Source organism: Anser brachyrhynchus (assembly GCF_964034855.1).
Source record: "Anser brachyrhynchus genome assembly, chromosome: 3".
In the NCBI taxonomy this organism is placed as follows: Eukaryota; Metazoa; Chordata; class Aves; order Anseriformes; family Anatidae; genus Anser; species Anser brachyrhynchus.
In genome coordinates this window covers 1,076,540-1,091,559 of record NC_137696.1, presented here as the reverse complement: position 1 = coordinate 1,091,559, position 15,020 = coordinate 1,076,540, and the positions used below count along the sequence as shown (strand labels likewise).

The 15,020-nt window shown below is 49.0% G+C and overlaps 1 protein-coding gene across 1 annotated transcript; it reads left to right on the top strand.

Annotated features, from left to right (window-relative positions):
* Window positions 1-709: 709 nt before the first annotated feature.
* On the top strand, window positions 710-14,942 carry RAB1A (RAB1A, member RAS oncogene family; the record flags this gene model as incomplete). The annotated part of the gene is given in 9 exon segments (XM_080586528.1): window positions 710-752; window positions 755-967; window positions 970-1,079; window positions 1,081-1,133; window positions 7,577-7,649; window positions 9,802-9,897; window positions 11,338-11,433; window positions 12,484-12,615; window positions 12,881-14,942. Coding segments are annotated over 9 exon segments (1,014 nt in total). The 3' UTR covers window positions 13,079-14,942.
* Between the last annotated feature and the right edge of the window lie 78 nt (window positions 14,943-15,020).

Genomic DNA, 15,020 nt, shown 5'->3' with positions numbered 1-15,020 from the left:
TTGTTAGGAATACACTTGAAAGCGTAAGCAACCGAAAATACCAGTGACACAACTTGATGGTTAGTAGGAATTTAAGTGAAAACTAGAAAACTAAGCTCCTAAATTCTGAGTTCTTCTAGGTTTAATGAAACTTTTGCTTGGAGGTATCAGGAGTATGACAGGGTCGCCATCCCTTTGCTTCCTAGGAGGAAAACGAGTGTAGTAGTGTTTAATGCACCCGAAGGACGGTATGTGACTGAATAATGCTTGGAAACCGCTTTAGATAACAGATGTAATGGTTGTTGTGTGGAAAGGGACTGATCCTTATTACTGGGGGGGGCGCAGAGTATGATTTCATGAGGTGATTTCATGAGGTGATTTCGTGAGGTGATGTCATTTTTTTTTTTAATTTATTTCGGCGTGCAGGCAGCTGGCCCCGCCAGGCACGGCACAGCCGGGCCGGCAGCGAGGCCTTGCGGGCTCCGCGCCCCTCAGAGCCGAGTCCCCAGGCCCAGGCCGCGGCCGTGCCCGGGCCCAGCCGGGTGGGGAGGGCCCTGGCCCCGCCCCTCGGCGCTTAAGCCCCGCCCCCCTCCGCCCGCCCCGCGACTCGCCCGGGCTGCCACGTCTGCCCGCTGACGTCACCCCCGGCCGGCCCCTCCCCGGCCAATCCGCTGCGCCCACTGCCGCGCCGAGCCGACGGGGCCGAGGGAAGAAAGGCCGGCCGACGCGCATGCGCCGCCGCCGCCGCGGGGGCCGCCGGGAGAGCGAGTCCCGCACAGCGGGGCGCGGCCGGCCGCGGGCGCGGGGCGGCGGGCGTGGCGCGGACTCGGTTTCCCGGCATGCCCCGCCGCCTCCCCCCGGCCATGTAAGCGCTGCTGGTCGAGCAGCCGCCCCGTTTCCTGGTCGGGCAGCGGCGGCCATTTTGGGCTGAGGAGCGAGCGCGGAGGCCGCGGAGCGGAGCGGGGCCGGGCGGAGGGGGCAGGCCGGGCCGAGCCGAGCCGGGCGCAGGCGGCAGCCCTCGCACCCCCTGCATCCGCGGAGCGCCCGCCTGGGCGGCGGCAGGTGCCAGGCCGCCAGCGCCCTCCCCTCGCAGCGCCCTACGCCGTCCCTCGGGCCGCGGGCCCCACGGACATGTCCAGCATGAACCCCGAGTAGTGAGTGCGGGGCGGGGGGGGGTAAGGGCGACGGGGCCGGGGGGCTGGGGGGCACAGCGGAGCCGGGGGGAGGCCCCCCGGGCCTTGGCGGTGGGGAGAGCCCCCGGGTGCCCCCCCCGGTGCCGCCCTTCTGGGGGGGACCCGAAGGGTGTGGGCGCCTCGCCCTGCCCCGGGGCTGCCCCCCCGGTGAGCCCTGCCTGGGGGGGGCGGCGGGGGGGGGGGGGCAGCCGGGCGAAACAGCCCCTCTCCGCGGGGGCTGCGCGCCCCGGCCCGCTGGCAGGCTGGGCAGGCGGAGGTCCGCCCTGCCCCGCTCCGGCTGCGAGTCATGTGTGTGTCACATGGCGCTTGCAAAACACTCGGGGCCTCCGTGGGTTTTGCAACGCTCCGGCTGGGTCATGGAGCAAGTGATCTTCGGGGTTGGCCGCAGCCGAAACAGGAGCTGCCTAGAGAGCCTGGTGATGGCGCGGGGCTGTGGTTTTCTCTGGAGGGTCGTGGTGCGAGGGTGGCCTTGTCCTCGGCAGTGGGGATGGCTGAGGGCTCTGGGCAGTGGTTGTCCGGGGCCTGGCAGCAGTAAGAGCAGCGGCATGCCCGCCAGGGTGTTGGGGACACCAAACCTCGGCTCCCTCATCTTTTTTTTGGGGGACTCAGGATTCATTTAAAACACGCTTTAAAGCCAGCCACTTTACTGTCACTACTTCAGTGCCAAAGAGTGGTTTTAGGATTCTTTCATCTGTGCTGGCACTCCGGTTTGGGATGACAAAGCTGCCATGCCCTCTAATGCAACTGAAGTGGTTTTGCTCTTGAGCCCCATGTGTGGTATGACATTACTGCTCTAGATCCCACCATCACTTTATGGGTGACACTCAACCAACTTTTGTCCTCAGACCTTGTCTTCCCACGCAGCTGTGGCTGCTGGTGTGCATGGTCACGGCTTTTATGCTCCCTGTGTATGGCAGTGTGACTGCAGGCACTCTGTGCCCATTAAAATCACCTGGAGAGTGAGCAGGAATAGAAGGCGAAGTAATCATCAGCTAGCTCCAGATAGTTGCTGAAAACTGAGAGGTTCAGCCAGGAACTCAAGTTACATCTTGGCAAGATTACATAACAGGTTTGCTGGTATGGCTTCTGGAAGCACTAAAACAGTAGCTGGACGTAACCAGTGGATAAACAACAATTTGTTGGTTGGTGCCTTCGTGGTTGTAAAGGCTCTCAGGGTTAAATTCGACTTCATCTCGCAGACAGGTGGGGTTTGGCGCTGGAAGGCTGCCTGTGAAGCGTTAGGCCCTTCTGGGTGGAAGCAAGTGGAAGGGGCTCTTCCCCCACAGATTAGTTCTGGCCTTTACTGAAGCCTCCCAGCTTTTTAGTAAGAGCTGACTGAGAGCATAGCTTCCTGCAGTCAGGTAACAAATGCTGCTATGAAGGTGAAAAAGCATTTTGTGGGAGCCTCGTTCTCAGTGGAGTGTGTTCGTCCTGGAGGTGGGGACTGGACTCTTAAAATGAAGAGGGAAGACTAGTTTAAGATTAATTTGGAATAGTAAATTGTTACTTTTGGCAGGGTCGTGTCTGCTGGATGAGGATAAGAGATGGGAAGAGCACAGTGAGATTTAAGGATATTTTTCTCTCCCTGTCATAAGTGTACTTGGATCAGCGTTAAACCAGGAGTAAGATTTGTGGGGTTCTAGTGTTCTTCCTAGTCCATCTCTAACAGGTGCAGGTATCCATTTGTGCTTTTAGTGGTACCTTGCCTGTAATGTATGTTCTCAGCTCTTTATCAGGGCTTCAGATGGGGCTGTAGCCCAGATCCTCTGTCCTGGGCGTGTCAGAAGTCAGTGGGTTAGCTAAATCTTTTTGTTAAACTTGCCTCCTTCAGTTTTCTTATTCAAAAAGCTGCAGGATTAGAAGCTATTGGTGCCAGGGTTTGAAGGGAGTCTGCTTCTGAGCTCCCCTGAAATTTCAGTGCTGTAGGACGGCTTGGTGGACTAACAAGTGTGCTTTTTGTGTGTGAGAAGGAGCTGGGGAGGGCTGGGTGAGCCGTTAGTGCTAGCATTTGTGAAGCTAAATTCTCAAAACATCTGTCCAGCCAGTGCTGGGTTGTTCCTTTTGTGTTCCTCCCCCATTATGGTGTTTAAATAGTCAAAATGTCAATATTGACTCTGTTGTGACTAGATCATGCTGAGGTCTTTCAGGCTTGGTGCTTCCTACCCCTTGTGCAACTGCATGCAGCAGGCTGGCTTGCACAGATCCACCAGGGGGTGAGCCCTCGCACAGATAAGCAGGCCTGGGAGTTAATCTTGATGAATGCTCTGTAGTGTCTGGGTCTCATTCCAGATACCTTCCCTAAGGGGTGATAAGGGAACAAAGTGATGGTGGAATAAACCTGGCTTCGGTATTCAGAGGTGTTAGCCAGCCCCTGTGTGGGCTTCTCAGGCTTGCGTGGTGGAGGTCAGTGGGTGACAGGTGAGTGACAGCTTCTGGAAACATCTGAAATTATTTGTTCCAGCCTTTCCAAGCCATAATCTGCGATGCAGAGTGGCCTCTTGTCTTCTGGATTCTGTTTACTTGCACATGCAGTGTGTAATCAGAGTGACAGTCATGCTCCTCTTCAAAATTTCTTGGGTGGTGGAACAAAGACAGGATTTGAGGCTGCTGTGAGTATCTGTTTACAATAAACCTGCAGCTGACATCAATGATTAAAGCTGACTCCAACAGTTCCTTGTAGGAGATGGATGACTACCTCATCTTGTCTATTTGGGATAAAGCCTTCCTGGTTCTAGGAAAGAAGTGCGTCTGCCTGCATAAACAACGTGCTTTAGAGGCATGTGGATCCCTTGTCCTGCACAGCTTTGGCCAGCTCTGCCCTCAGCTGGGCTTCCTGGTCTTCTGCTGAGCTTGCTTGCTGGCTGGGGCATGGAGAGTGCCTGTGGTGGAGTGCTGCTCCCCTCTCAGGTGTGGCAGGGCTCTCCTGGAGGTGCCTTTTTTGCAAGAATTGCAGTGCATCTAGCAGTTCTCCTTGGCAAAAGGAAGTTAGCGTGTTCTCCTCCTGATTAGAAGGGTTTGAAAGCCTCACTCGTGCTGACAGCGCCTGCCTGCCCTGCTGCTGCACATCCTCCAGCAAGCAGTCTTGTACGGTGCCAAGTATGACTGCTTATATAAAGAGTGAGAAGTGGCTGAATGATCGGTCTGAGTTCACGCCACCTCCAAGTGCTGTGGAGAAGGCCGTGCTGCATGGCCTGTGCCCAGCCTGCGCTACGGGGGCTTCCTGAGCTCCAGGAGCTAATGGCCCAGGTCTTCAGGCTGGGAAAGCTGAGCTCACAGCTTCCCAAGTGATTGAGGCTTTTCAGGAGCAAGACCAGAATTAACCTGGGTGACTGGGATGCGTCACCACAACTGAAGCTGTTTACTCAAATATATTCCATCAGCAGGGTTCTGTCTGGAAATACGTTTCAGCAAAACTTTGCAACTTGTTTTCATTTTTCTTGGATTTAGGCTGTTGTTCTGTGGTCTCAGCCACCACACCGTGTCTAACAGCTAGTTCTCAAGGTCCACATACAGACACCTGGTGTTGTAAAACACCCTAAAGCAGCCGTATCTGGAAGTGGAGTGCATTTTTGGGTATTATGCATGCAGTAACTTTAATTTTTGAAAACCTAAACAGTAAGGTTGCACTTTAATTATCTTGGAGTTGATGCAGGTCTAAGTTTCAGTCTTGCTTATCTGGCGGAACTAGGTTTGTGACACAGCAGCCCGTTCTAGGGTAAGAGTGACTTGATAAAGGCTGTTTGCCTCTTGCCTCAGCCTGAGCTGTGCTGGCCCTGCTTTGGGTGAGGCAGGTGGCTGGAGCTGCTGTGTGACCCGGTGATTGCTGTCTGAAACAACGGAGCCCAGAGTTGGGACACGTTTTGATAGTAGAGATGTCAAAAGCAGCATTTAAGGCTTTCGGGTTCCTGCTGCTTCACCCACAGCACTACTGCTAAGTTACACTATGGCCGCTCCTGTTTGCTTCTGGCCAGGGAATGCCTGCATATAAAATGGAGGACTTAATAGCAGGGTAGGCCTGGCTGGGAGCTGCCCGGGAGTCTGAGGGATGCGAGAGGAGGACAAACCCTGCAGGGTTTGGGGGCTGAGGAGGCCTGGATCCTCCTTGGAAGCAAGGGGGGCTTGGGAGCTTGTAGCTCAAGCCTTACCTAAGAAGGAATTAAATGTTTTCTAGTGACATGAGCGGTGAAATTCAGGTGAAAGCACAGTGGTAATATTCCCGTGTTACCATTCTTAAGGGGATTATGCCATGCTGCAGGCTCTAATACTTGGAAGGGTATTAATGCTTTCTATAAGTAATAATTTAGCATTGCTGGGAACTGAGTTTTGCAGAGAACTGGCTGACCCAAACTTGCTGTTGAATCTGAAAGCTGCGTGTGTCAATTTGTGTGTGATAACCTAACAGAGGGCCAGATGTGAGAGCTGGTGTGCCATCGCCCTGTTCTCTAGCCTGTGTCAGCTTTGGGGAGCTGCAGTTATTAGTGGGGGGAAGGGGAGGGAGGGAGCTCCTTCCTCTGCTCAGGGCTGGGGGCAGTGGCTGGGAGGCTGCAGAGGGAAGGGTCAGACAGTCCCGCTGTGCTGGGGCGGGCAGTTAGGCCTGGAGTGGTTTTCTCCTGATAAAGCACAGCGGGGTGCCCGCAGCCAGCTCATCCGTGTGGCTGGGGCAGCTTCTGCAAGCGGAGCCACAGGAAACACGAAGCTGCTCCTGAAGGGCGCGGGGAGGAAGTGTGCAGGGCGGCGTGTCAGGGCAGGGACTGCGGTGTCAGCTCCTGGGCTGCCCTGAGCTCCACGAGGGGGTCCTGCGTGCTCCTGGGGAGCGAGCAGCTGTAGTGCTGCTGGTAAGTAGCGGTGCCTCGACTGGTTTGAAGCTGTTTGGGTAAGTGGGTTGTGATGCAACCTGACTTACCTCCTCTGAACTACGCGGGGTAGTAACTGCACTGCACTAAAACCATCCTGCCTTGGAGCGGCACACGATTTGACAGTAGTGAGCTCTGAGCCCCAGCAACTAAGTATCTTCAGATGACTTTGATTTCTGAAGTACCTTGAGTGCTTTCACTTCAGGCTGGGGAGGGGTGAGCCTGCATTTTTAAGATTAGCTTATTAGTCGTTACATTTAGCACTTTGACTTCTCTCTAGCCTTGAGAGAAGTGCTGCGGCAGTGGGTCTCCGCAGAACGTGTTCTCACAGGGAGTCACTGGGGCACTTGAGCCGAGGAGTGGAGGAGAGCCTGGTGGCTGGCTGCTGAGGGTGGGTGCAGTGCCCTGGCTGGACTTGTGGCAGCGGTGGGGAATAGTCAGTGGGGACAGCTGACTTCAGGTTTATTTTTGTTTGGTTAAGTGGGGGTAGAAATGTGCCTCTTGTAAGCTTTGGTGGTTAAACGAGCATGGGACTTAATTCTGGGTGTTGTGGGGCTGAAGAGCTACAAGCCTGGGACTAGCTTACCTAACACAAGGTATTGCTGTGAGTGGTGCGTGTTTTTTTCTCTTCTGCTTGGTCTCTGGTATCAAACCACCCCATTTGGCTTGTGACTAACATACAGTTTAATGTTTTGCTAACAGTGAAGTCTCCGTTGCTCTCTGACGTGTAAGGTAGATCAGCCATACTGTGCTTGTGCCCTCAGTATTGGGAGGGCTCAGCATTAAACAAAACACAAACTGTTACCCCTGCCGATGTGGCTTAAGAATTATTACACCATACCTGACAGGAATGTGTGCTGACATCACACCTGAGTGTGGATGTATTATCTGGCAATGTGTGCTTCATTCTTAAAAGACGAGTGGAATATATGGCCTCTAATATGGCTGTTAATAGCCTAGCATGGAAGGCAAATGTTCATTCTGCTTCAGCAGGTCATTAAACCCGGTGCTAATGGCTCGTAGACCTGCATCGTGTGTTCTGTTGGATCCTGCTGAAAGCTCAGTCTGGGTAACTTAAACTGAGGAAGGAGGTGGCCGCTTTTGGTGAGCTACGTGGAACTTGTGCATACAGGCAGTGGAGTGAAGCCTTTGACTTACAGGTGGTACGAGCTGGCTTGCTGTCCACCAGAACTATTATTGCTGATGTGTTGTTCTACCAACCAGTGAGGCTTGTACGTAACTGGGAAGTGTGGTTTTAGTTTCAGCTAGACCACAAAGGGCTGAAGTAGGACTCTTTGCCTTGCTGATAGCTACCAATATCCCCGTTGTAACTTCCTGGAACAGCATGCTTCGATGCAAATGCTGTGCCCAGGGCATCACCTCACACCTCCCTTACACAGCAGCTTATGTGAACTGAGAGCACCTCACCTGGCCAGAGGGGTTTGGAGTTGGAGGGTCTGTTCCCTAGCAGTGAACTGACCTGCCTGACTCAAACAATGTACTGGCTGTCAGCAGCATTTGTCACTAAGTGCCATTTTTTTCTCCCTGCAGTGACTATTTATTCAAGCTACTTCTGATTGGAGACTCCGGTGTTGGGAAATCTTGCCTTCTACTTAGGTTTGCAGTAAGTGATCATGCTTAAACTTTTATATAAAAGCTGCCCCAGGTACTTAGCAAGAATTTCTCTGCTAGAAGAGCAGCTTGAAAGGACTGATGGCTGTCAGGCCTGGCGTACCAAGGAATAATCAAAGTGTTTCAAAGCCCTCTTGTCTCCTGGATGTTTCCAGCTAATGTATTCATGAGTCATATCAGAGATAATATCAAGAATGCCCGGTTAAATTTGATTCTCATTTTCCTGTTACTTGAGAACAAAATATCCTAATTTAAGTTCCACCACTGTGCTGGTGGTAGAACTCTGAAGGTGGAAGAACGTACTTGAGGTCTGGGGTCTCGTGGTCCTCATTCTCAAAGTTGTAATGTCTGCCAAAGACCTTAATCAGTTATTACTTGATCTGAATATTTTCAGCCGGGTGAAGTTTGACATCTGCATTGAAAAGGCCTACCAATTGCTTAGCCTGAGGGAGAGGTAATTAAAATAATAGTCTAGGAATAATAAGGCCTTAATGCTTCCTTTAGTGAAGGAATGTATACTAAACTTTAAAATTGCTGGTGGGCTGCTGTCTTGAACTTCATGCAAGAGGCTCCAATGCTCCTGTCAACAGGGAGAGTCCGAAATGTTTGACAGCTCCTGGTGGGAAGCGCTGGAGTCCAGAGAACTCTTCACCTGTGTCTAGCTTAAAATGTTGCTGTGGGAGGAGATTAGAAACTAAGTTTTGATACTAGTGCAAGACAATGGCGGCAGTTTCAGACTATAAACAGCTGCCTCAGGCACCTCTGGAAGTTCCCTGTTACTTATGTGAAGTGGGTGTCTGCTGTGTGCAGATAGCATCGCACCAGTGGGAGCCCCCATGGCCACTGCAGCACTACTGTAGTAGGACAAGGCAATGCTAAAACCAGTGTGAGCACCAGAAAGGTGTAACCTGCTCTGCTCAGAGCTCAGGCAGCGGATTGGAAGTGACACCGAGGCTGGAGCAGTATTCCCACATCAGTCTAGCCTGTGTTCTTGCAGGTGTTTCACATGAAGTCAAATTTATTCAAAAACATCCAACTATTCCTTTGGATAACCAGCTTATGTTTGTGCTTAGTTATCTGGTGTTTCTTCAACTAAGAAGCTTTTTTCCTGTAGAAATTTGACTTTCTAACTAAGCTTTTTTACATCGAATGCTGCAGTAAGTCCTTATGTCACTTAATATGTTCCTGCTGCAGGTTAAACAGCAGCAGGCTTTTCAAACATACCTTTCTGAGTATTGGAACTTAAGGAAATGAATGTCATGTCATTGTAAAAGGCTTAATGCTTTCCTGTTACTTGCGTCTGTTCCTTCAGACAGCTGTATTATCTGAGGTGTCTTCCATTCACAGCACAAAGAAATCCCTTGCTTTTGTGAGAGCTGCTGGTTATGTTAAAGCCTTTTGTGGCATGTTTAACCTGAAGTTCTGCCCTGCTGGTACTTTGGAAATAATCTTCTCTCATGCCAGTAGGCTAACAATCATTCACATGTAGCGGAGGCTGACCCAAAGGTTCCTGTGTGCCAAAGACCAGGTGGGGCCTCAGCAGCCAGGTCTGCGCAGGCTGTTAGAGCAGTGCTGTGTTTCCTGTGCTCGCTCAGACCACGCAGCAGAGGACTCATCACGAGTACCTAAGCTGTAACTCTAAACTGCTGTAGCAACCAGCTGTGGTGGCAGGGGATCTGAAATTCAGATGCGGAGGGTGACTGAGGCAAAGCCTCTCACTTGGTATAGGTAGCTGCCATGTAACAGATGAAAAAACACCAAAAGGAGATAAAAACTGGAGGCACTTTAATGACCTTAATGGTTATTCTAAGTAGCTCTTCAGTCTGCCAGCTTAACAAAGGCTGTCTTCTGAACTACAATTCAGAAGGGCTTAATGCTGTAGCATTTTCGGAATGAGTTTTATTGACCAGTTGGGGAACACAAACCTTGTAGTATGAGGTGCTTAAAAGTTTTTTGAAGAATTTCTAAAGAGTAAGTGTTCAGTGAAAAGATCTAGATTGCTGCTGGACTTTGCAATGGATGATCAGACCATTTTTTCCTAGGAAATCAAGTACCTTTGTCTGCATGGTGTGTGCCTATTGCATAATAAAGTAGGTGACTGTGGAAGTGCAGCTGGCTTGACTTATGTTCACTCTTCTTCCTAGGATGACACGTACACAGAAAGTTACATCAGCACAATTGGTGTGGACTTCAAAATCAGAACTATAGAACTAGATGGGAAAACAATCAAACTTCAGATAGTAAGTAGTATTTCTCAACTCCTGGGCACCTTAATCTGTTCAAGCACAATTGCATTCATGATTACTGGTATTTATCTTTGTTTCTATTTTAATGATTAAAGTACAGTGTATTCCCTGTTCCAAGAGGCTAGGCAGTTTTCACAGGACTTCCCATGACCTGTCCCTGAAGAAGGATGTGATCAATGCTGCCTGCCTGAAAGGGGAAGTGAGATGTTAATCTTTCTTCCTTTGAAAAAGCTTAAGTTTTAAAAGGCACCATGGGCAGTGAGCTGAAGGGTAGGATCCTGCGCTGGTTTGCTCTCATCAAAACCAGTAATTTTGCAAAAAATAAAAAATAAAAATTTTGCAGTAATTATTAAGTGTAAGTGCAAGAACATCATGGTTGTCCAAGATGCCAGAGTTCTCCAGCAGCTGTTAACAGCTGTGTGCACTGCCCGGTGCTGGGAGTGTGCTTTTGTGGGTCTGAAAGGAAAAACTGACACGTGTGCTTGCAACTGGCTTGTCTGCCTTAGTGCTGAGTAGTGTCTTCTGGCTGTGTTTGGCCTTCCCCTGCAATAGGCAGGGGCAGAGACTTGGCAGTTCTCTAATCTTGAAGTGCTCTAAAACAGTGACTTGTGTACTGAAATCTAATATCTATGCAAGGTCACACAATCCTTGTCAGCCACTGCTTCCAGCTCCAGCAGAGGCTCTCAGGACTGGAAGGCAATGACTCAGGGATTCCAGGCTGCGCTGTGGAGCAGCCTCTAGTTCCCTGCCAGAAGCCTGGGCACAGTTGTGAGCCTGCAGACCCTCAGAACAGCCCACCAGGAATCTGTCTGCGAGTCTGACTATTTTTAATGTGCTAGCCCTACTCCTGACACGGCTTTGGGAACAGCGGTGTTTGGGTGAGCACTGTTCCTGCCCTGCTGGGGGGAGGTGAAGCACCAAATGCCCTTCCTCCTCTCTGCCAGCAGGAGGAAGGAACCAGGTTTGAGTTGTTGCACTTCATCTTCCAAAGAGGATGTCACCTGTAAATACCTTTGCAGCTCTTGTACCAAGGCTGCTGAAGGGAGTGGTGATGTTAGATACCCCACATCTCTCAGATCTTAGCCTGAACAGGTTTTCAAGCCCTGCCTCGCATTTGTTCTGAGCACTGAACCACGGCTTCTGTTTATATATGCAGAAAGGGCTTCTGTTTGGGTCAAAGTGACTTGAAATGTTTTCTCACACTTGGTCTAAAACCAAACAAATGAGCAGTTCTAGAAAAGCACCTACTGAAGTGTACTTCCCAGTTAAAATATGTTGGCTATCTTGAATGCTGTTTGACCATCTCGGAGCAGTTTCTGCAGTTGGGACTTGGAGACGCTTGCAGTTGGGTGGCAGGTCAGCTGAGCTGTGTTCTGTGAGCTCCTGTGACCCCGGCACCCTGCCCTGCAGTAACTGATCCTGTTTGCCTTGCAGTGGGACACGGCGGGACAGGAGAGGTTTCGAACTATCACTTCCAGTTACTATAGAGGCGCTCATGGCATCATAGTCGTGTATGATGTTACGGATCAGGTAAGTGGTGAACTTGTGCCAGGAGGGGTTCTCCAGGTGGAATGCACGAGGCTGACGTGTAAATAAAATGCAATTTGATGCACTATGTAGTATCTAACAACTCAGCGTTTCTGAAGCATGCAGTGACTGTTCTCCAGCTGTGTTGAAGTTTATTGAGCTGAATGGACAGCAGTCTCTGGTTTGGGGCTAAACAAGTACAGGGAGCTGTGAGATAGGGGGGATACTACTCTAAAGTAACAGTGTCTTAGGCTTAACCTGGAACTTGCTGGGTAGGTGACTGTGAGTACTTCTCAACCCGCCTTTAGTGGTGAGGAGTCTGAATTACTGATACTGTTCAAAAATTTCTGAATGTACTTGAACTTTGGTCTACAATAAACAAATCTGAAACTGAAAAATGTCAGCATGTGCGCAGCGTACAACTGAGGCAGTGTTTTTTGTGAAAGAATCTCTGAAGATCAGTGGTGCTGTTGTCCTGTTTGAGGGGCTCTTCGGAAGTGTAGAGTTTCCTGAACTAATAGGAAGGGAACAGTTGGCTTCTGTTGCTAACTCAGATGTCAGCTCAGTGCGGCAGTTCTGTGTTTTTGGAGTCAAAGGTTGTTCCAGCATCCCTCTCCACAACAATGTGACTTGCGCCTAATAGCTGGTGCTTTGTAAATGCCTGGGATTCTTCTGCTTTCAGCTGTGTACTGTATCTTCTGCCTGCTACAGGAAGAGGAGGAGGAGTCCCTGATGGTATTTGTTGGCTATTCAGTATGGAGCAGGGAAAAATAATGGGGGGGAGCCCAGCTAGGGAGGAAGGGGCTGATTGTGTAGGGCTTGGAGCAGTGGCCTGAAGAAGGGTCTAGACCCTGTGGTGACTCCCTTATCCGGAGGGAATTGGGAGCGGTGGTATGGATAAAATACAGCAGCATTAGTAGTGTTCTGTCCCTTGTAGTTGTGAAGCACACTGTTGCTAAAGTACATTGCTTTACCTTTTTTTCCAGTTATTGCTGAATAGTGCTGAACTTCCCTCGTGGCAGGGGTTTTGCTTACAGCTCTCTTGTCTCCTAGGAGTCTTTCAATAATGTAAAACAGTGGCTGCAGGAGATAGACCGCTATGCCAGTGAAAACGTCAACAAGTTGTTGGTGGGGAACAAATGTGATCTGACCACAAAGAAAGTAGTAGACTATACAACAGCAAAGGTATGTTGGTACTGACACGGGCTGGCTTGGCTCAGTGCTAGGCTGGGTCATAAATGCAGTTGAGTTCAGTGTAGGGAAGCAGCTCGGTACACAGATGTTGGTGTGCCACAACTGCAGGCAGCTCAGTGACCTGCTAAGTACTTCGGTACAAGTCAAATTGGGGTGGGGGTCTGGGAACTTGGGGTGGATGCGGAGGTGCACCAGGAAACCAGGTGAGCTGTGAGTTGGTGTGTGAGCTTACTGTTTGCTGTTTCTTGATTCACAGGAATTTGCAGATTCTCTTGGAATTCCGTTTTTGGAAACCAGTGCAAAGAACGCCACAAATGTAGAACAGTCTTTCATGACCATGGCTGCTGAGATTAAAAAACGAATGGGTCCTGGAGCAACAGCTGGTGGTGCGGAGAAGTCCAATGTTAAAATTCAGAGCACTCCAGTCAAGCAGTCTAGTGGAGGTTGCTGCTAAAACTTGCCTCCCCCCTTTTGTCTCACAACAATGAATTTGCAATCTGAACCCAAGTGAAAAAAAATTGCCTGAATTGTACTGTATGTAGCTGCACTACAACAGATTCTTACCGTCTCCACAAAGGTCAGAGATTGTAAATGGTCAATACTGACTTTTTTTATTCCCTTGACTCAAGACAGCTAACTTCATTTTCAGAACTGTTTTAAACCTTTGTGTGCTGGTTTATAAACGTGTAATCCTTGTTGCTTTTCCTGATACCAGACTGTTTCCTGTGGTTGGTTAGGATGTATTTTTGTTTTGATGTTTCTATTGGCATGTTTAGATGTCAGGTTTAGTCTTCTGAAGATGAAGTTTAGCCATTTTGTATCAAACAGCACAACAGTGTCTGTCAGTTTCCATGCATAAAATTTAGTAAGATATATGTAAGATCTGATTTGCTAGTTCCTTCTTGTAGAATTATAAATGGAAAGATCACACTATCTCTGATTAATAGTTTCTTCATACTCTGCATATAATTTGTGGCTGCAGAATATTGTAATTTGTTGCACAATATGTAACAAAACTGAAGAAATGTTTAATAAATATTGTACTTATTGGAAGTAATATCAAACTGTATGGTGATAAATATTGTCTTAATTTGTATTGGCTAAGGGGGAAATCAGGCTTGCATTGTGCACAAAACATATCATTGTGCAGCCATGGCTCTTAGACCTTGTAGTAGACCAGAGACCTTCCCTGCAACAAAACTAGTGACTATGGCCCAAAAGACTGAGGTGTTGTGGTGCTTAAGGCACGTGCGCTGTACCAGGAACACCTAGCCGATGTCCATGGAGGCATAATGCACTCTGAATGTACTACAGTTCCCTCACTTAGTCTTGGAACTTAATTTATTTCTCAAGGACTTGACTTAGGGAATACCTGCCTGCTTTGGGTAGCAGGGGACAGAAGGGTACTTCCCTAACGTGAATACTTCAGCATAACCTTGAGGTGGTAAAAAACTTTGTACCAGTATATTATGTCTTTTCTATATACTGTTAATTCCATCCTCTTTTAATTAATACTCTTCTTAATGCAACAGCTTAGTTTCTATTTGGTTATGCATAAAGGCGTCAGAAGGATGAAATGGGGACAGTAAGATCCCACACCAGACTGTTGCTCATGTAGGCGCTCTTGCAAACAATTTGGAACTAACCAGCAGCCAAGAGGTTTTGGGCAGTGTGTGATTCTTTGTACAGAGCTAATCAAATCATTAGTGCCTGATGTCTAGCTAAAAGCCACAGGAAAGCTAGCCTATAACACTTCCTATACATGTAAAATTGTTCAGCTTTATCTAAACTCAACTGTTCAGCCTATTCTGTAAATAGTCTCATGTTTGAAAGACCATGTAACATTCCCCTAGTAGTAAATACACCCTGTGATAGTAAGAAATATAGCCTAGGTATGTTGTGAGGTATAAACTAAAACTGGTGCAAATAGCCTCTGATTTTTTTTTGGGGGGGGGGAACTTTGGCTAACAGCTTTCTTCAACATAGTTGCATCAATCAACAGGCAATTGTAATACATAAAGTATTGTCATGGTTAAGTTGAACTCTTCCACGTGAGACCTTCACAAAATAAAGTGATGTGCTTTCTATTAGAGATGTGCTCGTTGGTATAATTCATTGTGTGACTCGCTCCTCCTGGAGAGCAGGAGCTGTAGGAGTAGTGAGTGCTGCTGAGATCAGGAAGTGAACCCGAAGGAGGTGTACTGAGGGTAAAACATCTTCCCTCCAGAGAACTGCACAAATGAACTTAAATGTCAAGATGCCTGCTACATACTATCCAAAACAATGTTAATATATACAGTAATAAAAGCATTGCAAAACCAACTTGGCCTACACCAGTTGTTTGGTGGTTATTTTTTTTTTCCCTAAATTACAACTTGACAGGGTGGCACCATTAA